Source organism: Pseudorasbora parva, chromosome 1 (genome assembly GCF_024679245.1).
Source record: "Pseudorasbora parva isolate DD20220531a chromosome 1, ASM2467924v1, whole genome shotgun sequence".
Taxonomy (NCBI): Eukaryota; Metazoa; Chordata; class Actinopteri; order Cypriniformes; family Gobionidae; genus Pseudorasbora; species Pseudorasbora parva.
In genome coordinates this window covers 37,124,226-37,151,712 of record NC_090172.1, presented here as the reverse complement: position 1 = coordinate 37,151,712, position 27,487 = coordinate 37,124,226, and the positions used below count along the sequence as shown (strand labels likewise).

The 27,487-nt window shown below is 36.3% G+C and overlaps 2 protein-coding genes across 8 annotated transcripts in view; both read right to left on the bottom strand.

The window, feature by feature from the left end:
* adcy7 (adenylate cyclase 7) overlaps nt 1-16,004 on the bottom strand; it is a 65,294-nt gene extending 49,290 nt beyond the window's left edge. For 3 of the 6 annotated variants that reach the window (XM_067439975.1, XM_067439995.1, XM_067439999.1), the window contains exon 1: nt 15,829-16,004. The gene's annotated coding sequence lies outside the window, so the exon portion shown is untranslated. Of the gene's footprint in view, nt 1-8,298; nt 8,444-10,067; nt 10,171-15,828 lie in introns of those variants that run through there. The other 3 variants (XM_067439980.1, XM_067440006.1, XM_067439988.1) reach the window with 3 other exon arrangements.
* Nucleotides 16,005-17,436: 1,432 nt separating this feature from the next.
* tent4b (terminal nucleotidyltransferase 4B) overlaps nt 17,437-27,487 on the bottom strand; it is a 36,677-nt gene continuing 26,626 nt past the window's right edge. Inside the window, exons 3-12 of one of the 2 annotated variants that reach the window (XM_067439964.1) lie at nt 26,314-26,360; nt 25,184-25,304; nt 24,989-25,096; nt 24,517-24,645; nt 23,684-23,897; nt 23,411-23,537; nt 22,408-22,517; nt 22,128-22,258; nt 21,690-21,836; nt 17,437-20,054 (exon numbers count right to left, since the gene is read on the bottom strand). In XM_067439964.1, coding sequence (XP_067296065.1) covers nt 19,917-20,054; nt 21,690-21,836; nt 22,128-22,258; nt 22,408-22,517; nt 23,411-23,537; nt 23,684-23,897; nt 24,517-24,645; nt 24,989-25,096; nt 25,184-25,304; nt 26,314-26,360 — 1,272 coding nt within the window. In that variant the 3' untranslated portion in view covers nt 17,437-19,916. Of the gene's footprint in view, nt 20,055-21,689; nt 21,837-22,127; nt 22,322-22,407; nt 22,518-23,410; nt 23,538-23,683; nt 23,898-24,516; nt 24,646-24,988; nt 25,097-25,183; nt 25,305-26,313; nt 26,361-27,487 lie in introns of both variants that reach the window. The other variant, XM_067439957.1, reaches the window with a different exon arrangement.

Below are 27,487 nucleotides of genomic sequence, written 5' to 3'. Positions count from 1 at the left end.
GACTGGCAAAATCGACTGTAGGTTGCTTACTTGTCAACTAATATAATTTAGTTGGCATAAGATACATTTTTGCTAGACAAAATGCAAAGAATGCAGTCTAATTCAGAGTCTCAAGACAAGTTTCTTAATATGTAAGGGTCGGGTGAGGGATGAAGCACGGCCTCAATGCAGAGATGGGTTTTTATTAATAATAAGAATCAAACAAAATCAAACAACAACTACAACTACTTTCCACAGTGGGGGAAAACACAACAGGCATCTAGACAAAGGCAGGACAGAAATAGGCCAGCCACAATCTGGCAAAGGACTACAAACACAAGGAGAATAAAAAGGGAGCAAACAAGGCAGGTAACGAGGGAGGACAGGTGGGATAAATGAACCAATAATCAGATATCAAGAAGGGCGGAGTTACACAATAGACACGGGATCACATGGCACAAAGAGACAGACATGACTGACAAGGCATGTGCTCACACTAAACAAAACAAAAACAAAAGCACATGGCCAGAGAATATGATCATAAGCCATGTGCTCAAACAAAACAAGACACAAACACACAGTTAATGAGAACTGTGGTCATTAAAAATCCCAGGATGTCCTTTGGAAAAAGAGTAGGGGTATAACCCTGCACTCTAAAAACTCCAATTAATAAAATGTTGGAAGAGCAAAAAAATATATGTTGCACTCATTTTCTTACTTGTGCTTAGTTAAGAAGACTAATTATATTAAGTCTGCAGAAATATATTTGAAAAACATTAAATGAATTGATATTTTCACATCCAGTTAACATTTAGAATTGCAAATGTTGACTGGACTAAAAAACGCGAATCCAGTCAATATTTTATAAAAGTAGGATATGGCCAACACAATATTTTACTATGGTAAATAGATTTTTGTTTGTGCTGTTGAAATGGGCTGTTAGAAACATTTGATAATAGCCTATATCAGAACAATATTTGTAAAATTAGATGTATTTTCGATGTTTTGTTTATGATGGTATCTTCATTATGATGAGAAGATGGATCCTACAACACTTACATATTACATATTTAATATACATATATAATTCATGAACATATGTAGTTAATTGTGGCATTTAAGCTGCCTAATTTTAATTAATACGTACATGTATTCATACGTAATGCTCGTTTGACTATTCGGAAGGATCTGTATTGCTCGTTTGATTTCGCGGAAGGATACAGATCAAAGGACTTCGCGAGTTTCACCAGAGGCTGCAGCAGCAATTTTGAGGGTGCAGTTCACGCATCAGGTAAGTGTTAATGATTAAATTACAGACAAATATGTTGAACATATTAGGCTTGTGTGGATATTTAAGGTTAGAAGTGGATATTTAAAGTAAGAAGTAAGTTAGAAGTAAATATATCCAAATAGGAATTATTTAGGCCTAAGTGATGTCTACGTCTAGTTCACTCATCACCGAATAAATTATTTACGTTACATTAAAGTGTCTCTTAACCATGTTTAAGTAATAATACATCATTTTGTGTTAAACTATAATACTATATCATGTATTTTAGATTTAATCTCAGCGTATTGTGTGCTAATTTTGTGTCAGACAAACTTTCTCTCATTAGCTATAGGCCAAGGTGATGATTTTTTATAAGAGTAAATGTACTGAAACATGTCAAACGTGTAATGTAGGCCAAATAATGTACGCTACATTAAGTGGTTAAGTGGTTGTGTTGAACGTGATTTTTCGTGATCCAGCTTTTGAAATTGTCCCGTAAAGTTAAGGGAACGACATAACCACGAATAATATGATAAAATGGCACTCATTTCATCGTCCTCAATTGGGACGAATTCTAAACAGCGTAAGAGAAAGAAAGCCATGTAGGCCTACGTTGCAATTGGCTATATGGAAAAAACAAAACAAAAAAAACTTTAGTTTGCAACTTCAGTTTAGTTAGTAACACATGCAAGTAAGTTCGTAATATTGATAAAGTGTATAAAAATATAATTCGATTTTTTTTTAATTAACTTTTCCCTTTCTTTCTCCAACAGGGTGTGACCAAGACATCCATTGATGCTTTGGCGTTGCAAAGTTTCTCATCCAAGCCAGTCAGTTCTTCTTAAAGGGATAGTTCACTCAAAAATGAAAATTCTGTCATTTACCCTCATGTTGTTCCAAACCTGTATGAGTTTCTTTGTTCTGCTGAACACAAAATAAGATATTTGTAAGAATGTGTGTAAACAAGCAGATAGAGCAACCATTCACTACCATAGTAGGGGGGAAAATACTATGGTAGTGAACGGTTTCACTATCTGCTTTGTTACAAACATTCTTCCAAATATCTTATTTTGCGTTCAGGAGAACAAAGAAAATTATACAGGATTTGAACAACATGAGGGCGAGAAAATGATGACAGAATTTTCATTTTTGGTGAACTATCCCTTTACTAGCTAAAAAACTGTCAAGAATGCTCCACTGTATCTACTTTGACTGTGTGTGTAGTTTCAAAACTAAAGGTGCATTAAAGACATTAAAGAAAAGTGGGCGTTGGTAATTTTTTTTTTTATTTAAAGAAATTTGAAATGAATTCTTATGAAAATGTATTGTTTGTATGACAAATGTTATAAATACAGATGATACAATGTGTTTTCATTTGCTTTTATGCTCCCTATAACATGTTGTAACTAGCTCCACTGCAATTTCTAGTAACAATTAAAACCATTTAAAAATAAAACCCTTAATTAAAACGTTTTAGTTGAATTCATTCCAATGAATCCAAAACGGGTTGAGTAAACGTACATTTTAAAGTTGAAGTCAAGTTTGAGCCAACTAAAAATTATTAATTCAATTAACTTTAAAAACAATTGAGCAAACCTTTTAATGTTGAAGTCAAGTTTGAGCCAATTAAAAAATATTAATTCAGGTAACAATTTCTAGAACAAAATTGAGTGAATGTAAAAAAAAATCTGTGGAACTAGTTACTAAATAATAATTAGTTGAAAGCACTTGAAATTTTTTTACAGTGTGAAATCCTGGCCAAATTTGCCCATTGGCCTCTGTCCATCATGGCCTCCTAATCATCCCCCTTGATGGGGATCTTGATTGGCCTCATACCTCGGTCTCCTCTCCACCAATCAGCTGGTGTGTGTTCTGGCGCAATATGGCTGCCGTCGCATCATCCAGGTGGATGCTAAACATTGGTGGTGGTTGAGGACCCATACTATAATATTGTACTACTAATAATAATAATTATTATAATTATTATTATTATTATATTTGTACTTTTTATATTTGTAGTTTAGGTAAGTCTAATAATAGTATTCAGGCACAGAAGTACCTACTTCAGAAAATTGAATAAAGTAATCAAATGTAAAAACACTCAAACGTCTTAAGTGTCAATAAATTAAACAGGTAAACCTAACTATTAACGTTACGAAAGTTATTTAGTGTAGGCTGCTGTTACAGATCTGATATACTATTACATATGTGCTTTATTTCTCAACTATTTACATTCATGTAAAACATAACTGGCTGTGTTTATGTGAATACTCACCAAGATGGACCTTTTGACATAACTGTGTGTGTGTCTGAGCGTTTAAGGAAAAACTCAATTTGGAACATGCAAGCTCTTTAGAGGCAGCTTGTGTGCCTTGTTGGTATGAGAGCAAAGAAACCCGTCTCTTAAAGAGCTCCAAAGTACTACATGTTCAAATTGGCAGGGTTTAAAAAGACGTAGGCAAGTGATTTCCGTCAGCTGTCCCGAAATGCAAGCGAAAGTGTTGTATTATAGAGCAGGCGCAATGTCTTTTAAAGCCAGAAGCAATTTGCTCATTTTGAGAGATAGGGAAGGGAGATACAATATTGCTGAAATGACTTCTCACAAGAAAATTTTCAAATTACTGATTTGATGCGATAATCTGTTGATTCGGGTAAACGTAGATCTATATCAAAATCTAAATTGAGACATTTAAGTGCACAGGGCATTGGTTTGAGTACAAGTGTTAAAATAAAAAAAATAATCTCTCACACAATTATATTTTATTTTATTTTAAATCACAAAAGCATTTAAATTAAGATATACATTATTAAATGCAAAAAGTCTGGCTGTTCTTATTGGGTACATGTTTGTATTATTTGTATCCTTTAACAAAAATTTTAAAGATACATTTTTATAAAAATTAACTTGAAGTAACAACCATTAGTTAATATTTAAAGTCTGTTATGAAGTATTTACATAGACGTTCAGTGTGGATGAGCTTAAAGGAGCACATTGAGCTTTATTGGATATCAAACCTTTTTTAATGAATAAATATTACATTTATTAATTACATTTATTAGTAAACCCATAAGCTCACCTTAAAATAGAGAAGTGTAATCTATTTAGAAAATTATAGACAATTATAATCTATTTTGAGAATTATAGATATAATTTTTATAAAATTATAGAAATTATATAGAATTATAAAACCATAACATCAATAAACTGTAAATGTATAATATAATGGATTTAAAAGTACAAGCCAGTAATGCATGTGAAGTAATATACAGCTAAGTTAACAGTGTTCTGTAGCACCACTATGTTGCTAAAACTATCTTTTAGATCTAACTGTCATTATTTCCCACATCCAGGTTCCAGGTTAAAATATGCAAAATTCTAAATATCAATCTCTTAAAAAGTGCACATTTAAGGGGCTACTCTTCTACTCTTCTGACAGCTTTCAAAATGTCCACCAGACAGTGTGAACACAGGGATAGCCATATCTCAGTGTGCAATGGTCTGATTAGCTTGAAATTACAGGAGGTATAGTAACAAACACATCAATTGGTTAATACATCAAGTAGGATAAGTTATTTTTTTCTGCTTAAAGTTAGTAGTCTGCTTATTGGGTACTTAATAGGAACTTTACCCTAATTTACAAATCAACACATTTGCCGTAATTTCCCTCTGTATGAATGTGAAACCAAGAATTCAAGAATGAATAAAATTATGCGCAATACCTGTGCCAAAATTCCGTTGTAAAATAACCGTTCAAATCTTTGTTTGCGGATTGAAAACAAACACATAAGAGAAGACAATGCTGAATAAAGTCGTAGTTTTTGCTATTTTTGGACCAAAATGTATTTTCGATGCTTCAAGAGATAATGAACTAACTGATGTCACATATGGACTACTTTGATGATGTTTTTATTAGCTTTCTGGACATGGACAGTATAGTGTGCATACACTCTCTGACTAAATATAAAATATCTTAAACTGTCCGAAGATGAACGGAGGTCTTACGGGTATGGAAAGACATTAGAGCAGGTCATTATATATATATATATATATATATATATATATATATATATATATATATATATATATTTTGGGTGAACTAACCCTTTAAGTGACAGAACCCTGACACTCTTTTGTAGCCTGACAAGCCAGACCCACATCAAGATGTTTGGTCTGGAAACTCACCATAGACAGGGCTCAATCCGAGGGGCGGGATAAACGGTTGTCTTTCAAACTCCCTCTGCATGCGATAGGATAGCGCTACAACCAACCAGAGCAACGAAGGTGAAGCAGAGCTTGTTGATAGATTAAACATTCGCCGTATCCGGTCGGCTAAACTACGAACACATCTTTCCGCTCTTTGTTCTTTTCTCAGAGAAAAGCTTAACTCCAAGTCTTCCAGAGTCGCGGTCAGAGCTGATTCAAAAGACCACCGCCAGTTTCTGTGTTACTAGAAGCACGCAAACGCAACTCGGCCATCGTCATTATGGCCCCGTCCGCCGACTCTATACAGGATGTGATTGGGCCGTCCAGATTTTGAGGAACACAGCTCAAAATGGTATTGAGAGTGCCTAGACGACACTTGCGGGCAAATTAAATTTGCTGCCGCTAGGGTGCGTCTAGATTTCTAGGCTAACTCTTTTGCTCACCAAGGCTGCATTTATTTGATCAAAAATACAGCAAAAAAACATTAATGTTGTGAAATATTATTAGATTTACTATTTTAATGTCACATGTTCCTTCAGAAATCCTTCTGATGTTCAAAAATATATATATCATTAATAACGTTGAAAACAGCTGTACAGCTCAATATTTTTGTAGAATGTAGATTTTTGAATTAATAGTGAATAGAATAGAATATGAAATTAATTTTAAAAATGAATGCATCCTTGCTGAATAAAATAAATAATTTCTTTAAAGACTTTAAGGAAAATTCTAGACCAATTAAAAAAAATCACTAATCAAATAGTTGGCAAGTAGTTTACCAACGTGACACTGTCCATACTGACTGTTGGGTAGGGAAAAAATGACAGGATATTCTGTTTCAGCATGAACTCAGTGCTGTTCAGAATAAAGCTCATTCTCTGTCTTACTACATGCATCATTCGTTTTCATTCTCTGCTTTTTCTCTTCCTGACAATGAAAGTCGTTGTATCAGAAACTGGTGTCCCGGTGTTCCATTACACTGTTTCAACTAAACGTGCGCGTATGTGTGTGTGTTTTTTCAGGTGTGTGCATCTGTGCAGAGCTATGCAGGAACATTCAAGCAGAGGCTGCATTTCTGTGTAGCTCCTTGCACGATACCGTGATTCACTCCCCTTTTCCATGGTGAAAGGACACTGGAACACACGCAAACATCAGAATGTAACCAGGAATATGTTCTGCTCTAAAATCCATAGACGTCATATACAGACATTCTGCATTTCTCAAGTACCCCACTGACAAAAACTGCATCAGCTCGGCCATTTAGGTACGAAAAAACACCAGGTTTGTGTCTGTTATGAATGTACAGAGAGGGAAGTTGAATGGTTGATTATTAGCTAAGTGAAAATAGCTATCTTCTACATTAATCAGCTCCTAACACCCTTTTTCTGGTCACTCTCTTTCCTTCCCACACACACAGATAAATACACAGATACATGATGAGTAAGATCTCCATTTAAAACGTCAATAAAACATCAATTCAATGAAGAGCAACAAGTCTTCAACAAGATTTGTAATACCAGTGAAACCACAGCGTCACCGTGACATCTCCAATCTCGCGTTATTAAAAACATTTTCAGATCATACGCTTTTCCAAGGAAACACACTTCAACATTTAAACTGCAGGCTACACATGCTTAGACGTGTTCAATGATGATGATTTGAAACATGTTGCATTAACACGCAGCTGATTTTGTGCTGATAAAGGCGGTCAGAGTGAGTGGGCAGTAGAATGATAAGTCAAAGAAATACACAGCACACACAAAAGCAGAAGACAGAATCCACCATTTTCTGAGCAGAGGAACTCTCATCAAAGACAACCTTAGATGTCTACTCAATCTAACCACACACCAACCCATTTCCTTAGCAACCGTGACTCATTTCCCTAACTACAGGGTTGAAGGCAGTGCAGAATATAGGCGGCAGAGCAGTGAGGTACATCGCTTCAAACAACAATGAACCTTTTCTGTGAGATTTCAATGAAGAAGGACTGTGGTTTTCTCGAGCTCTGCAATTCACTTGTCACAGTACAAATATAAGTGCGTCTCAGACGTGTCAGGTGACAAAAGACCTGACCACCTGGACTCTTACAGAGCACAAACACACAGACTCTTTCACTCTTTGTGGCCTTCAGGTGTTCTCCATCTATATTTGATGTCTCCTGTCTCCTATATCGCTGGAAAACCATCAACAGGGTAAACACACCGAATCTAAAAAGGATCATTTAAAGGGATAATTTGATTTGACATTTTGTCATCTGAATAACTGAAATGCTTTTAAACTACAGAACAATCCGTTGAACACACTGTACTTCTACCCCTCTCACCCTTAATTTCAATCCTGTCAAACATGAAATATGGCGCTACCCTGACTAAACACTATTTTTATCCTTTACTCTCTCTCATTTTGTTCCCAAATGTATGTTTTTCTTTTTTCCGTGTAGTACAAGACTGTTTCAACCATTTTTGTCCATACAATGGAAGTCAGTGGGGTGTGAAACATTGAATAAAAGATGACAGATTTTTCATTTTTGAATAAACTATCCCTTTAACAAAAAGAAAGGAAAAATATGCATTGTGGACAACAGGTTTAGTTTGTCTCTTCATAACACACCATTCAGGAAAGCGAATCCCATCTCAAAACCCATTCACAAGCATTCAATGTTACAAAAACACCCATGGCATACCCATTCCCATATATATATATATAGATAATAACAAATGCTAAATATCACAAAAGCATGCAATAATCTGTGTTTAGTAAGGGATTACGATGTGAACGGAATCGATACAAAAAAAAACTGCGGCGACACACACTATACAATGCTTCACATAAGCACCTGAAATACCTTTCAGCAGCAAATGATCTTCAGAAAGAGCTTCAAGTGTCACATCCACTTTTAGGACAAAGACACAAGAGCGACAAAAGGGTAAAGAGCAGGAGAACTTCCACACAGTCCAGACTGCGCAGGGATACTGTCCACACCTCTGTATCTTAGGATGAGAGCATGTGTGAAGGAGAGACGGTGAAAAAAAATGAGACAAGGCTAGACAAAACATTACATCAGAGCTACGAGCAAACACACACTGCGAAAGAATGTTCAGAATGCATGTGACACACGGATGCCGCTCCTCCGCTATATATTCTAATCATAATATTTTTTCTGTTATCCACTAATGTTTGCTTAAATGCAAGCTTGTGCGTCTGTGGGAGAAGAGGGTATTTGGAGAGGTTGAAGGAGGGGATGGGCAGAGGATATATGGAACAATTAAACAGACCGGTGCGGTCCAGCAGATGAGAGACAGGGAGGAAAACAAAATGAGAGAATAATAAAAGGATTACAGAAAAGACACCATAACAAAGACATGCTTTTTTTTTATCAGCTCAAGTGTGCTTTATATGAGAGGATCAGACGGTAAGACATGGCAAATGAAATTACCTCTTCATCTCTCACAGGTCAAAGATCTGACATGACCTTGTGTGATCTCAAAACCGGGTAAACTCTTATGAAATCTTAAGTATTTAGCTTCATATTAAAATCTCTTACATATTGTATCATGACATCAGATGTTGATTTTTAAGAGGATAACATTACATAAACACCAAAGACTTTTTACGTAGTAAACCGTTACTGAGAATATCAGGCATCTAAAAAATAAAACTGCGGTAGCCTGTGGTCATCATCACATCAGAGAAAATAGAGTAGTGTCCAACACATTTGGTAACCTTCTTACTAACCCTTGACACTGATCTACAATCCAGTCTCACTGAAATCCAGTTCTCTTTCTTTATCAGACATTATTGAAGGATATCCTAAAAGGCAGAGAAGACTACAAAGCAACACACACATACACTACTACCATTTGAAATGTTGAGGTCATTTTAAGCAGCACAACTGATCAACAGGATCACTGATGACTAGAGTAATGATGGATTATATTTTCTATACCCTGCCCCTAAATCCATCACTGGGTTTTATAAGATTTATAAGCCCTTTTAACTAGTGTTGACCAGTGAAACATCCTCACTAGTTGGTTGTCATAATGAGTATAGACAAGCATAAGTGCCCCCCCCCCCACACACACACACCCACACACACACACACATACACACACAGGAGACCCTATCAATCACCTGATGACACTGCTTAGAATTTGACCAACTTATCTGAATGCCTTTTCAATAGATGGCTGCGAACTCTACAACTCCTCCACACAGCTTAAACACAGAAGTGTGAGATCTTGTTTTAACACAGAGCTGTTAAGCAACTCAAATAGACAAAATCTAAAATAGATCAAAGCACATGCTTCACTGCCCACAAAGTCAGAACAGCAACAGACTGCACTGACGGGGAGCAGTTTTGACCTTCTGAATGATATTCAGTAACCTTTTGTAGTAGCTGTGATCACGCTACATGGACTGTTTGCTTAAGATATAATACAACAGATGTCTGTGATGCTGTCACTGTACCACAAATGCCAGACCCCTCTCTCACTCCCCCTCTCTAAATAGTGTGTGTTTGTTGTCATATGTGTGATATGGCCAGATTTCTACAGATAGACCCATCCTGTCTGTCAAAGTCACAGCACTCAAAAATGAAGCAAAATAATGATCTACCTTGCCATATCAAATATCCCACTCCAGCCTTTAAAGAGCAGCGTGGCACCACTTTGTCTCTTATTGGGTTACATTAATGGACAGATTGATTTTGTGTAATTGCCTATAAAATAAAATAAAGAAAACATAGATGAGATAAAGTCATTGTGTGGTCATCAATTCTTAATGGTAGGGTTAGGGTAGGCCATTTTTTTTATAAACACTTTTTGCTGTACTGGTTGAAACTCTCTTCACATCCTGATAGTAGTCCATAATAGAATTGGTCTCTTAAAATATGAGCATATATCTTCTCTGGAGGTCTCAGGACCAAAAAATGTTTGTTTAATCATTGCATTCTGCCCAAACACAATGATACGATGTCCTACCTGTCCTACCATGTCAATTATTTCCATACCTCCGCGCACCCTGACATTACACTCCATCAGCGTGTTCTGTAAGGCTATGCAGAGTTGTAGACAGACAGTCACAGAGATACCACAAACTAACAGCAGCCACCTTTTACAGTTCCTCCTGAACCAAAACAATGAGTATTTCCTATGTTCACGCCATGACGTAAGTGAAGTTCAAAAAGTTTGGGAGGAGGGAACCCACCTAATCTTTCAATTAACTACCGGAGCATATAAAGAGCTGCTCACCTTGCTCTGGGATCAGCAACATAATTTAGGCATCTTGTTACCATTCTCATCATCCAAGCAGTAGTCCCACTGGGGGGTAAACCTAATTTCGAGCTGAAGTTGTTTCCTCGAGCCCCTCCACCATGCATGGACAGCAAACCAAATGCACTTAACCTTATTAGCTAAAAAGATTATATGGGCAAACAAACTCGTAAACCATAATTTAGAGATGGCCAACCGTGACGTTCTACCTGGAGCTGTTCACGTTCTCCGACTCTGATCTATATGTTTCTGTCAACAACACTATCAACATCGAACTGAATTTGCAGCAGTCAAGTGGTACAACTAAGAGCTCTGTCCAGCACAAAAGTCACAGAACATGTTATGAAAGGAAAACTGTAAAATACCCTTGTTACGCCAGTGGACAAATTTAACAAGTTGTTAATTTTCAATTGAGATCAATTACAAATGTTTTTCTTTTTAGCAATATAGATACTTCATTGCGCAGACAAGTGTGTCAAGTGTTTTAAAGACAAAAAGCTAAGTAACCTCAGGAAGTCACTCCCTGAAAGTGCACCAAATTCCATTCAGTGGAAAAGTCATTGCCTGTGTGGATATGTGGATGGTCATCTCCAGAAAATCTCCACAAGAGGAAGGGAGTGTGTAACACATGGGATAGGGGTAGGAAAAACTCAGGGAACATCAGAGAAGAACATCCTAGACACACACAAAAACACACGCACACAGTTGAATGTTTAACCTCTCTAGTCTCTACCATAGATCTCCAGCATTAGCGAGAGAGAAGGGTGGAGAACAAGTCAAGGGTCAGAGGGAGTCCATGTGCTTCTCAAATTAATCATAAGTGATCTAGCAGTTCTCCATTGTCTTAGATTGTTTAGTTTGTTTAAATTGTGTGTTTCTTTTAGAGTAGGAGAGAAGAAAATATTGGCTGTAATCAGTCTCACAATATTCATATACGAACACATTTTATTCAATAAAATGACACAGAAACGCACGCATACAGTGTTCACACATACAAAACATCAGTAAAACTGACACATGCACAATCGTTTTCACATCTGTGGCCACTGCAACTTCCAAAATGTAACATTGAGTCTATTATAGAGTTAAAACGATCTTAGGGAAACTACCCAAATTATCTTGACAGAACAAATTTTTTTTTGATAAGCATTCAATATTGAATATATATTTTAAGACATTGCAAAAGTCCAATATGGAAATGCGTACACATACACTTTTACTCATGCATGTGCACATTACCAGTAGTCTGACTTTAGCACGTTTGGTGGGGGGTTATAATTACCCTTATGTCTGTAAGAAAGGGTGTCTGCTTTTCACTTGCTTTTTAAGGCAAGGTCAGGTTCTCAGTGAACTCAATCAACTCTTTGTTCAACACCGCACAGATGCCCAACGCAAGCTCTATACGTTTAAGGCTCATAACAGGGACATTTTTCAACTAGAAAACTAGCTTGTCTAGAAAGTTTGGGAAAGTGTCCTGCTTCAGGCATGTCACACTGAAATCATACATCTCACTCTCATAGATTTTTATAGATTGTTCACTCTCAACACAAAAGCACAATCCGGTCTGCCTTCAAGTAGGACAATGAATGTCCCATAAGTCCAAATAGTGTGACATTACATTAAGCGGTTAATTTATCAACTCCTTGCATATTTCAAGGAAATATATGAGTCAGCTATCAAAAAGTCTGAAATGCCATCCAACGGATATTAGAAGTGTATGGAGAACATTATATAATATGTATTACATTATAATAAAAACTGTAAGATTTAAACTAAAACTAGACTAAAATCTCCCCCAAAAAAGAACAAAATCCCTTTAGTTGTGGTAAACATACCTAAGCTCACCAAAATCTACATTGAGACATTTCAGTGCACAGGGCGGTTTGAGTTAAAAATAAAACATTAATCCAATTAACTTATTAGGGTCATTGGCCACCCAACACATTAATATTAAATTTAATTTTAAATGACAAAAGTGTTTAAATTAAAATATACATCATTAAATGCAAAAAGTCTGGCTGTGCTTAATGGGTACATTTTTGTATCCTTTACACCCCTGTTCCCATTAAACTTACAACATGTTTTTTGGGGGAAATTCTTGTTTATTTTAAACACATTTTTTAAAGAATAATTTAATAAAGATTAACTTGAAGTGACAACAATCAATTCATATTTAAAGTCTGTTGTGAAGTACATAGACGTTCAGTGTGGATGAGCTTAAAGGAGTACACTGAGCATTATTGGAACATCAAATCTTTTTTAATTAATAAATATTAAATGTATAAATTTAAAAGGACAATTTGCTAAATTAATAATCTAGGTCATGTATTAAATCCATACATATTTGAATATTAATGACTATTAAAGAAAATATCTAAGTAATTATACTTCTTCTTATTGATGTCACACTGAAGCTGTGATTTTTCATAGTAAACCCTTTAAGCTCACCTTAAAATAATATGAAATCTTTAAAAATTATAGAAGTGTAAAACCCCAGAACATCAATAAACTGTAAATTTATAATGGATTTAAAAGTACAAGCCAGTAAGGCCTGTAAAGTAATATATTAGTGTAGCACAAAGTCATTAAGCTAACAATGTTCTGTAGCATTTGCGCTAAAACTATCTTTTGGATTTAACTTTCATTATTTCCCACATCCAGTTTCCAGGTTATAATATGCAGAAGTCTAAATATTAACCTCTTAATTTTGCAGTAATAAGTTTAATATTTATAAGTAATACTTATCAAAAATAAATGCTTAAACATCTAAAAAAATGCACATCTAAAGGGGCTACTCTTTTTGTGAAAGTTTTCAGACAGCTTTTAAAATGGCCTAGCCTGACAAGCCAGACCCACATCAAGATGTTTGGTCTGGAAACTCACCATAGACAGGGCTCAATCCGAGGGGTGGGATAAACGGTTGTCTTTCAAACTCCCTCTGCACGCGATAGGATAGCACTACAACCAACCAGAGCAATGTGAAGCGAAGCTAGTTGACAGATTAAACTTTCGCCGTACCCGGTTGGCAAAACTCTGAACACATCTTCCCTTCTTAAGAATGACTTCAGTGCCATTCTTTGTTCTTTTCTCAGAGAAAAGCTTAACTTCCAGAGTCGCAGTCAAAGCTGATTTGAAAGACCGCCGTTCGCCAGCTTCTGTGTTTACTAGTAGCACGCAAGCACAACTCGGCCGTCATTATGTTAAGCCCCGCCCACCGACTCTATACACGATGTGATTGGCCCGACCAGAGCTTGGTTTTTACAGCTCAGACGTGTATTGAGAGTTGCTAGATGTTACTTGCAGCAGATTAGATTTGCCGTAAGGGTGCATCTAGATTTCTAGGCTAAAAATGGCCACCATTTTGGTGTGAACACACGGATACCCATATCTCAATGTGCAATGGTCTGAATAGCTTGAAATTACAGGAGGTATATAGTAACAAACACATCAATTGGTTAATACATTTTTTTTTTTTTTTTTAAATCTGAGCTCAAAGATAGTTGTATGCTTAATGGGTACTTGAGCTTAATAGGCATGTTTACCCTATAATTGTTATGCTTTTTATATAATTTAATACTGGCAAAATTTTAATAACCTTAAAAGTTTTGTTTCAGTAGCTGACTGTTAATGAAACCAAAAAGCAACTATTTTATTTCATAGCAAGCATTCAGAATCACTTATCATATTCATTCAACACCATGAACATTTATGAGTGTAAGAGTTCATCAGTACAGTGTTGAATGTGACTGCTACGCCACATTCTGTACAGCAATGACTCTGCTGTGGTAAGACACGTGATCAATCAAACATCAGTCATCCTTATTCTTGGCATTTCGTCATAAATACTCAAAATGTTTAGTTTACATGACCTGTTTCTGAACGAATCAAGCAGTGAATGTCTCTCTTTAATAAAGTAGACAGCTAATCAGCAGCTCAGGCATGCCAGAAAAATGTAGCAATTGAAGAATAGAAAATTGTACTAATGACAAGTTAGGAAATTAACATATTTACATAAAATTATACCTTGATATATCATATATATATACTTTTTGCACTTATTTCTGCCAAACACTTGCAGCACTTTACAGAAGACACTTCCTCTGTAAGGTTTCATCTTCAGTCATGGCTTTTTTAAGGGTTCCCACCCTTTATGAGCAGTGCTTTTCCATGATTTTTCCAGTCGTTCATTTGTTTGTTTTGTTCTTCATTTTTCAAAACGTCATAAAGATTGCTGGGGAGGATTTCCACAAATCCTTGAATTTTCTTTTTTGTTTTTTTATTTCCAAGTCGTGCAATATTCATGACAGAAATAGGCCAACCCATTATTTTTCCAGGGCTAGTGAGTTCAACTCTAAACTTTTAAAAATCCAATCGAGTTTAAACAATTGCTTTTTGCTTTATCCCTGTCTTTCTCCTCTGTTCAGTTTAGATGGTAAGCCCAGTGGCTTTGTTTGCTCAGAGTACAGTGCATACGATAAGCCTCTCCAGTGCACTTAGATTCATGCACACTAACATATTCATTTCCTGTACAGAGATCATTATTGTCAAAAAGCAAACCAGTTACTTCCACTATCTAGCCTTAGGATTGCCGCTTCAGTTGTGTTGACTGTATTTGAAATTGCAATTTTATAAGGAATGCCATATTATCTGTATTCAGAAGGATTTGAGACCTCACCAACAGACACTCAGAAATTAACGCTAACAAACACATATTCCCTGTTTCACGGGACAAGATGTGTTTGAGCAATAGGCTACTTCAGACAAAGGTGATAAATACAACTATTTCGGGGATTTTTTTACTCTTTCTGTGAGGCTGGACAACATTCCTTCCGTGGTGTAGCCTATTAACAATACAGGAATTATATAGATTTTCGATCAGGAATGTTTATGTCTAATGATGCCCGACATGAAAAGAGACCTGTGAATAAGATCACAGGCAGAAGAAGAAGCACTCCAAAGCGTAATATTACTTAATATTACAACTTAAAACGAAAAATCAAAGAACGTCTTTGTTCGCTACTTCGCTTAGTTTCCCTTTTTAGTCCAGGTAACTGAGCTCTACAGGTAACGTTATCAAATGCGCTAAAGTGAGAAACTTTACTCACCTGGCCGCTATCGTCGAGTGCTAAACGCTGTCTTTTATTGCCGAAACCCACAGCGATCATTGATACATTTAATACAAATACATTTGATTTTGTCCTTCGGTTCCGTGTTTGACAGTGTAAAATCTCGCCTAACTGTCTCTCTCGCAGAGGCTCGATCACAAAACTGTGCACGCGCCAACGAAACCACCGCTCGGATCAAGTCTGCTTTGCGCGCGCCTCCTCGCGTGCAGCAAAAACACGACCGCTTCTGTAGCGTCTGAACTGCGTAAAAGAGTTGGTGATGGAATGCCATGCCGAAACTAATCTTTTAAAAGAAAAACTGAACAAAAACTAACATGTTTCTCTTCAGTCCATGTCCTCACAATGAACCTCCCAGATCTTTCTTTTGATTTGATTCAAAATTGAGCTTTATTTCCCTTTTATTTTCACAAAAATATACAAAACAGATCAGTCTTAATAGTAGCATAAAAGAGCTAATATTATGAGTGACGGAGCCTTAGAACAATGACTCAAAACAATTTATTTTCAAAATAAAGACAAATCATTAAATAATATATAGAAAAATACTAAAATAATTGCTAATGAAAATTCAGTATTCCTTCATTTTTGGGATCACCAGTTTTTTACATAGACGGCTATTCAGAACAGAAGTCAATAGAAACAATGCAAAAGCTGCATTTCTGTGCTTTGTGCATTTCAGTGACCCAGCTGGAATAGCCTACACTTCACAGACAGGCACTACACGTAGGAAATATACAAAAAGGATAATTAAACAGTATCTCTGCCTTTTTTCAATATTATTAGTATTTGGTGACTGCCTTTGGAAAGTGTATGATTGCTCAAGCAGCAACCACTGTACATAAAAATCACAGATCACACAAAAGGCAAAATATTACATTGGCATGTCAAAGACAATAAAGATGTGGATGATGAAGTAAATGTCCACATCTGTCAAGGACAAAGATTCACACCTGGACAAATGATGTACGTGTTTAGCTCAATTCTTCTGCAATGGGTAACAATTTTCTATTTGAAAAAGAGTTTGTGCATCAACTAAATGTGCCAATACAGCCAATGTGAAATCTCAGCCAAAACAATCAAAAATCTGTGATTATACATTACCAGTCAAAAGTTTAGAAATATTATGTTTTTTTAAATGTTTTTGAAAGCAGTCTCAATCTCACCATGGTGGCATTTATTTGATGAAATTTTCAGCCATTACTCCAGTGTTCCTTCAGTATCATTTATCAATATGATTATTTGGTGCTAAAGAAACATCAATGTTTTGATTTCCCAATAATCCATAATAATAATTTTTCTGTAAATGTGTTTTTTTTTTCTTCAGGATTCTTTGAATAAAAACAGCATTTACTATAAATAAACACATTTGTATATATTATTAATAAAGAAATAAGATTGTTATAATCATCAGAGGAATAAAGGTCATACACTCTAAAAAATGTTGGGTTGTTTTAACCCAATGTTGGGTCAAATATGGACTAATCCAGCAATTGGGTTGTTTTAATCCTGCAGTTGGGTTAAATATTTGCTTAAGAACACCCAATCGCTGGGTTAAAACAACCCAATAGCTGGGTTAGTCCATATTTGACCCAACATTGTTTTTTTTTACTGAGAATTTCTTAGTGTATATGCCATCAGAGGAATAAATGAAAATATATTACATATGAAAGTTAATTTAAATTGTAATATTCCTCAGTATGAAAACATTTAAACAAAATAAAATAAAAACCTAACGCTTCCAAACTTTTGACCAGTACACTCTAAAAAATGCTGGGTTGTTTTAACCCAATGTTGGGTAAAATATGGACAAATCCAGCAATTGGGTTGTTTTAATCCTGCAGTTGGGTTAAATATTTGCTTAAGACAACCCAAAGCTGGGTTAAAACAACCCAACTGCTGGGTTAGTCCATATTTGACCCAACATTGGGTTGTTTTTTACTCAGAATTTTTTTAGAGTGTCTATCAAATCATAACTGGATCTTAGAGACTGCATTATGTCAGATTTGCATTTGTTGCGTTTTGCTGCACCCAGTGACTATAGAACACTCATTTGCTGATTTAGATAAATTGCCTGTACCAATTTTTTTCAAACATTTAGTACACTTAACATAAGGACAGGAACACAATTTATACTAATAACCTTTCAAAACAAACAAACAAACAAAAGTGTTCAGCAGAAATTTCATGAAATAGTCAAATGTACCACCTTGATGTTTGATAGTTGTGCTGTAATTTTTATTGCATGAATGTTCATGGATACATGTGTAGTAAACCTGTCTGGAGAACTGGCTGTGGCACTAATGGTCCTCTAATTGCTCCGTCTCTGCACCTCTCTCTCTCTTTCTATTTCAGTGGCATCCATCAGGTTAAGACATACTGCTGGCTTTGATACTTCATAATAGCATCACATACACTCAATACAGGTGGAGTTACTAATATTACATTATCAAACGCCAGGGATCTGTGCACATATCAAAACTATTAGGAAAAACGGAGGAAAAAAAATAAAGAAAAAAAACCTAAAAATAATATATAAATCTTGGGAAAAAGGAAAGTTACAGTGAATGAAATAACCTTAGGTTACACTACCACCTACTGTTTATCTGAAGAACTGCAATGATATTAATTTTGAGAGAACATGCATTCTTATGCAATACATCAAAATCCAGTGGAATGGTGAAAAAAATAAAATAAAATAAAATAAAAGATCACAAAATAATTTACCTTATCTCCATTTAAGTAGACCAGCCACAGATAAAAATGTTTAAACCACCTTTTCTATACCTCTATTAAAATGTACTTTTAGAAATAAACTTGGTCACTCAATTGTTATTGGAAAAAGGGTACTTGACATTCAAAGAAGAAGTAGAAGAAGAAAAAAAAAAATATATATATATATAGCACACTACATGACGAGCAACAATCATGTTTTGCCACTCAGCCCTAAGACAGAACACAAAACATATCTGGCCTCTATGGTCAGCATATAGAAATCCTCTGTCATTGATAAAAAATAAATACATTAACAAAAAAACTTATTTTGTGATAGGCAGGTCATTCAGAGAAGCAGATTGAAAACCACATATGTAGTGTTCATCAAATTTCCAGATCAACATAAATTCAGCTCTCTAGCTGTTAGCACAACCTTCACTCTCTCACCCATCTCACTCACTCACTCACTCACTCATTCTCTCACCCATCTCACTCACTCTCTCACCCATCTCACTCACTCACTCTCTCTCATTCTCTCACCCATCTCACTCATTATCTCACTCAGCCACTAACTAGAACAGCAGAAGGGGCTGATGAGAAGTGTTGGCAATTGAACCCAAACCCATACATAGCTGTGAGGAGCTGTTTTTCTATTAATGTGTGTACATCTATAGCATGGCAAAATTTGAACAATACTATAAAAAGTATTATGAAACCATTTTCATGTTTGCTAATATTTTTTGGGCATTTTTAGTTTTTTTTTTCTTCTTTTTTTTTCTTTTTTGTACAAATATTTGTATAATCTGTGTACATGACAAAAAAGAACCACTCTTCAAAAAAGAAAACATGCATAATTTCTCTTGTACTAATTATATATATTTTTTCTTTTTCATTTTTAAACACTTAAAAATCGTTGCACTTTCAATATAACATTTTTATGCAATTTGAGTCTTTTGTTGTTATTGTTTTTTTTTTTTTTTTAAATTTCAGTTTTCCTCAGTGAGGCAAAAGTCCAGGGCTTCAGGTATTGCTCAAGTTGAATTCTCTTTCCTACATTCTCTGGTCCCTCACGTCTCCAGTAGAGCAGTGCAGCTCCCGACGGGCAGTGAGCAGAAGCTGTGCAGAAGCCAGTGGAGTTCAGGCCTAAACTCTACCACATGATATCAATCCCACGGCCAATGCCCCACTTGAATTATACTTTTTTTTTGTTTGTTTGTTTTGTTCTTTTCCTTTTCCAGGTACAAAGTCGCACGCATCCCTTGAACAGTGGGACAGGAGAGAAAAATGACACCACCAACACCCTTCAGTGGTCAGAGAAAGTAAGAGCAGGTTTGAGTCTGCAGCAACAGCTCCCCCTATCTGCACAGGTCCTCGTGCGCTACCTCGCGCTGAGGTTTCCTCTTCTTTGTGAGTTTTTGAGACTTGCTGTTTTGCTGCATCTTGTTGGGGTTGCTGTGTGGCCCTTGAGCACTTTTGTTAGCATGCTGTCGGCTCTGAATAAAACAGGAAAAAGAAACATATATGACATTAATTTGAAAGTAATGAAACAGTAACAGTTTACATATGAATCAGTTAATGCATTAGGTATCATGAACTAAGAAAAATGTATTTTTAAAGCACTTATTAATCCAGGTTAATGTATTTATGTACTGTTGTTTATTGTTTTATTTGATTTCAAGGTTTGTTCATATAATATTTTAGTTAATTTACATATTCATAGTATACAATATATATATATATACACACACACACACACACACACACACACATATATATATACACATTCATATATACATACACACATACATACACACACACACACACACACACACACACACACACACACACACACACACACACACACACACACACACACACACACACACACACACACACACACACACACACACACACACACACACACACACACACACACACACATACATACATACATACACAAACGCAGGCACACACATGCACGCCAATCAGGCATAACATTATATTACATCCTAATATTGTGTAGACCCATCTTTTGCTGTTAAAAGCCCTGGCCCGTCGAAGCATGGACACCACTACACCCCTGAAGGCATGCTATGGTATCTGGCACCAAGATGTCAGCAGCAGATCCTTTAAGCTCTGTAATTGCAAGGTAGGGCCTCCATGGATCAGAATTGTTTGTTCAGCACATCCCACAGATGTTCGGCTTGAGATCTGGGGAATTTGGAGGCCCAGTCAACACTTCAAACTCATTGTTGTGCTCCTTAAACCATTCCTGAAAAATGTTTGCTTTGTGGCAGAGTGCACTATCCTGCTGAAATAGGCCACAGCCACCAGGGAATACCATTTCCCTGAAAGGGTGCACACGGTCTGCAAACATACTTAGGTAGGTGGTATGTGTCAAAGTAAGATCGACATGAATGGCAGGACCCAAGGTTTCCCAACAAAACATTGCCCAAAGCATCACACTGACTCCGCCAGCTTGCCTTTTTTCCCATAGCACATCCCGGCCATCTACCCACTGTTGGTGTTTTTGACGGTGGACAGGGGTCAGCATGGGCACCCTGACTGGTCTGCGGCTATGCAGCCCCATACGCAACAAACTGCGATGCACTGTGTATTCTGACACTTTTCTATCAGTACCAGCATTTACTCTTGAGAAATTTGAGCTACAGTAGCTTGTCTGTTTGATTGGACCACACCTTCGCTCCCCACGTGCATCAATGAGCCTTGGCTGCCCACGGCCCTGTCGCCAGATCACCACTGTTCCTTCCTTAGACCACTTTTGACAGATAATGAACTCTGCAGACTGGGAACACCCCACAAGAGCTGCAGTTTTGGAGAACCTCTGACCCAGTCATCTAGCCATCATAATTTGGCCCGTGTCAAACTTGCTCAAATCTTTACGCTTGCCAATTTCTCCTGCTGTTTCTAACACATCAACTTTGAGAACAAAATGTTCACTTGCTGCCTAAAATATCCCACCCACTAACTAACAGGTACCGTGATGAAGAGATAATCATTGTTATTTGATTCACCTAATGCGCAGGATGCAAGAATGTTATGCCTATATATATATATATATATATATATATATATATATATATATAAAAATTCTAACAGGTTCTTACCTTATTGCCCTTATTAGTGGGGGTGGGCAACATTGTTGCTGAATGATTTTGAGATCTGTGATTGGACAGATTCCTTTCTTTATTCTCACTGTAAGAGCCCCGCACACCTGAAGCTTTTGCTGTCATATAGGGCGTTCCATCAGAATCCTGCAGAAAGCCAGTCAAAAGGAAAAAAAACTGTTTTTCTTTTTTCCTTTGTATTTCACCAATACAAAGTCAAATAATTTATTTTGGTTGTTTTATTCCAAACCAGCATCAACTTCCACTGGCAAGAAACAAGGTACAATTAGTTTACAAATAGATACAATTACAAATATTTAGAAACATGCAATAGATAAACAACATGATAAATAATTTACATAAAGAATAAAATCTATATTAACCTTTTTAATTGTCAAAAATGTTGAAAATGGGTTTGTATGGGTATGAAGTACTTACTGCATCACTTGAGCTAGAGGCCGTTGAGGATGGGGATGACGACGATGACGATGAAGGAGAAGAGGGGGAAGGAGAGGAGGAGTTGGATGACACTTTGCTCCGGGAGACAGGAGGAAGCCCCACACCATCCTCTGAAAGGTTATTATTACACTCATCAAGTTCCTCAGGCTCAACTAGCAGTGTGACATCATTTGCTATGGAGAAACAAAAAATGAATATTCAGCTTTATAGACTGAGAGATGGATCAAAATACCAGTAAGCTCAGAAATAAATGTCTTACCATTACAGTTGAGGACCGGCTCATTGTTGCTCTTTTGACCCCATTGCACACTGATCCAGTCACGGTACTCTGCTACTTCCTGTGTGACGCGGATTATTCTACCTAAAATACTGTGGGGAAAAGATAAGACCAATCATGAATCCTATCCAGAGTAGATACTGATTTTATTCACACCTGTCACAGAATATTTTTTCCCCACATCTGACTGTTATTATTATTATTATTATTATTATTATTATTATTATTATTATTATTATTATTATTATTATTATTATTATTATTATTATTATTATTATTATCATTATTATTATCTATCTGTTTGCAGTTGTCTTTTCCACCACATTGCATTGTATGGCATGAGCTGGGGACCTATGCTCAGAAATGTATTACAAGCTTCAATCTTTTTGTGTCATTCACTAATCATACATGCAATTTTGTGAACATTTCTAGTTAATTAGTTAATGAAAAAATAATGTAGGAACAACTTAAAACTAAAAAAACTAAACAACTAAATCACACTCTGGGTGACTTTACAAATGTGTCAAGATGTAATAAAATACAGATATGTATAGACATATAGACAAATATGCATAATTGCACATTTTTGCCACAGATAAATCTGTAATCTGGATTAGAACAAGGTTAAAAAAATGAAATCATGTTCTTATTGTTGTAAACTAGGCAAACTATTTGAGAAGTTCTTCAGCATATATATACAAATATTCCATGCAATTAATAGTGAATGAGACCCATTATATATGATAAGGGGTGCAAATTCTCCCTGGCATCATCAAGAGAGCTTGAATACTAGTGTAGTGTCTATACTACATATTACATCATGGCTCAAAGTGTCTCTCTATCCAAACCCTTAGCTTACACCATCATGGCTTAAAGTGTCTCTATCAAATTCTTAACTTAATATCAAATATATTTGATGTATTACCCAGCCTTAACAACTAAGAAAACAATGCACACATCTTTTAGAGCTCTCTTTATCTCTCACCTCTCCGACTTGTTGTTGGGGTAGTACTTGGCAATTGGGGATACAGCATGACTCAAGACAACATAAGCGTAATCAAAAGCCTCTTTCACCTGCATCGCCCCATATGAACTTCGTCCGACATCATTTCCTGTGACACAAAAACAATTGATAAGAATCAGAACATCTTCCAAACAAATCTATTTTGCCATTTTAATACTAGTTGAACTGTTAAAAATGCAAAGTAGTTGACTCTTTAAAACTTTTCGGTATGTGTTTAAGGGTTTGCATGTGTACCTGGCTGCAATGGATCTTCAATGTAAAGCTTAAAGGGCCTGTACACATCCAGCATGTCTTTCTGCACTTCATCTTTGGCCACATATGAGCCACCGTCTTTGATCCTTATCCCCGTCTTCAGGTAGTTAAAGTGCCGTCCGTACAGCTCAAAAAATTCAATCAGCAGTACACCCAGGTTTGCGTTTGAACTACAGACGTCCTCTCTATAGTGCAGCTGGGAAATATAACAGAATTTAGAATTGTAATGAAATTGCTATATATTAGTAAAAAGTCTTTAACAATTAATTTAATTGGTGTTTTTTCACTTCGAAAGTAAATCTGCCGAGGCATACCTCTAAAAACTCAAGCCTCTTATGCTCATCAAGGCAAAAGTGTAAGTCCGTCAAAGCTGTCTATTTACGCGGTTTCCAGTGTTGAGCAATGCAGCCAATCAAAGACAAATATGTTGAGCGTGTGAACACAATGACCAATTAGATGTGTTTCAAGTTAGTCAGAATCTGCTCACATGGTAGAGTTTTTGTTCAGCAAGATTTCTGCATGCTGGTGAATCATTTCAGTATAACCAACAAAGTATAAGCATGATGTAAATAATTAATTACACAGCGTAGACAGCTTCATTGATTATAACATCAATGATCTTTGCTAACCTTCTGTATATAATGACAATTTTTTTTTTTGCTGCTAACTACACATTGCAATGCAAAGTTTCTGGATTGAGAATATTTAAATGTGCCACTGAATCAGATTGAGAGTGATAACGCAAAAGAATCCGAAACAGTATGAGTATTGAGTATAAGAGTGTACATTTAAATTAATATGTATAAGAATGTTACCTGTAAGAAGCTGACAGCCATGAGAAACAGACCGTATGATCCAATTCCTCCCGTGAAAACCTCATTCAGTTCTCTTTGCAGTAAAAACTGCTTCAAAACCAGCACCAGGTACGGTAACACGGGATATTGCTGAAACACAAATAAACACAAGTTAGAACATATAGAGCCAATTCACTAGTCAAATTTGGGCCAGCTCCTCAAATTGTTTCAGCATTGGTTTAAAAATTAACATGTGCTACGGAAGGAGGCTCATAAGGTGCTCAGATCCGCTTGCAATTCTTCTCACACGATATGAGCCATGACCATTCAAGCCTCAATGATTAATACACAATTTCTCCCAAAGGATATTTTTTTATTATTATTGATGATATTAAACACCTTGTAAGTTCCACATTAAGTGTAGTTGTTTCAAATGTTTCTAAAACCTAATCCTCTCCATTTAAGTAGGAAGTTAGAGAACCTCCACACTCACCTGTTTGAATTCCTTAATGAGGTTTGCAGCTTTTACACCACTCTGTACATTAAAGCTGATGTCCACTTTTACTTCTGTGTGTGCATCTGTCAGTTTAATGATGGGGACCTACAGACACACAGAGCATTAAAGAAAAGCAGGGATGTCTGACAGATGCCAAAAACACATGTGTAAGACACACAGCAGCGCTCGTACCGTTGCTTTATCCAAGACTTTGATAGAGTTTTCATCTGCAACTTGTCTCTTGCGTAGCTCCTCTTCCAGAGTCCAGAGAGGTAAAGTCTCCCAGTGACCAAAAACCACCAAGTCTATATCACTGATTTAAAGGAGGAGACAGAGGAGAGGAGTTTTAAATATGCAGACAGAAACTATTCTCCAAGAAACAGAAATATACCACTAAATGATGAGTCTTTGTTTTGATGTTTTGGAACAAACTCATGTAAGAGCACCCAAGCATGTTAAGAACTTACTGATGGCACAACTGAGTACTAAAATCAACTGCTTCAGCAACTAGAACGCATGTGTGTTGGCACAGAGAGATTTATACCACTAAGCCACAGAAATCCAGGTGGAATATAAATGCAGTACTGGTGTGAGGTGATATGAGATCGGTGCTCACAAAAAATGCACACATACTCAGGATCACAGGATAAGCAGAGCTAAAATCACAAACCTTAAAGGAGAGCTCTTTTAATTTTTTTAAGTTAATCTTGATCGTTATACTTTTGTGAGTACAGTCTATAAAAAAAGAACCGGATTTGTGCTTGCAACACGGAGCTATTACAGTAAATGCCCAGAGCCCCCACTCAGCTAAAACGGCAGTTATGGGGGCATAAACGTGAAGGGTGTCTTTGTGCCTCTTAACAGACAAAATGCAATTAAAATGCCTGTTCAACATGAATAGGACCAACAAGATGCATTTAGCCACTGTTTAAATTCACCTAAATAGTGTTTCAGACAGCTAGCTATAGTCTCACGCTGAAGTCCTGTGGGAACTCAGTTGTAGCCGGAAAAAAAAGGCAAATAGTCCAGTTGGGAGGAACCCTCAGTTAGAACATTGAAGATGGGTCGAGGCTGGGTCTTCCAACATGACAATGACCCGAAGCATTGTGATTTCTGGATTTTTCCACCTTTTATCCCCAAATACACACACATGCGCACAGACACCTACACGTCATAATACTTGTTTAATACACAATTGCAAAAATTATTGAACTTTCGTTTTAACCCAAACCACAAAACAGGTGTATGCATGAGACCATATAAGATATCATAAGAATATTTTGCTCAGTGAAAAAATTTAGAAGAGAAAAAAAAATCATTACCTTGTAGGCAAATACAAGCCTGTGCTGAAGCTGCCAAACACTTTAACCTGCAATCAGAAAAAAGGAAGAGGTTCAACTCAAGTCTTCCCCTAAAATAATTCCGCTCTGAACAATCAGCCCCAACAACCATTCTGTGTTCATATTTCAATCTAAACATGCAAATCAGACTTTTCTGATTGAGTGTGCATGTGTAATTACTTGCAAAAAAACACACTAGGACTAAAACTTTTGAGAAGTTAAGTGGTATGCAAGTCTATGGGACAATGTACTCTACACCTTAAAAAGGTGCAGTATGTAATATTGACAGCTAGCAGTGGAGAGAGTTGTTTTCCTGCACCCGCCTCTGCCTCCTCAGGAGTGCAATTGACAATGGAAGGCTACAAGCCTTACACTTAGATGCATTTTTATTAATAATTTTTATCTGGTCATAGAGCTTTTTAGATGTATGAAGAGGCTTTTTAGGTCGGGTAAAATCTGCGATCACTGACCCAGTTTGTTTGCTGGCTCCCATGGCTGCGTTTTCCACCAACCTGGCCACCTGGGGTATCGAAATACTATTAGGTAGATGGGCAGTGGGCGGGATCACACAGACCAAAACATTCTGACACAGAATGCACATTGCAAAGTGGAATAACTGACTGTAGCATTGGATTTTGTTGGAGAAACATGTTAACTTAGCATGTTTCCTAAATATCTGAAAACATATGGTATTTGTATGCTTTATTTCAGACAAAATAAATTATATACAGCAACTTTATTAAGTGCAAATTAAATATAAATAAAATAAATACACATTTGAGCAAAGCATAAATAATTAAAGACAATAATTCAACAAGCAGTGAAGTATTCATACACACAGGGACATGACGACATGCATGTGGTTCAAAATAGTAGGTTAAAGCTCTCCTTGCAAAGAGAAATTGACTTTTTCTGACAATAAATATGCATTCCCAAAAGCAACCAGACACTAACACAGAGGAAATGCTAATTCTTTTTCATCAATCTGTGTGATATCCAACATAAACTTGCCTCTGTAGAAGTCATACTGTAGAAGCCCCTGTAGTCATACTTTGATTCCTCTGATAAAATGCATGTCATAGCTACCGGAACAGTGCCTTGGTTACTTTTCTATCAATTTGCACTCATATGCAAAAAAAATAAAAAAATAATGATT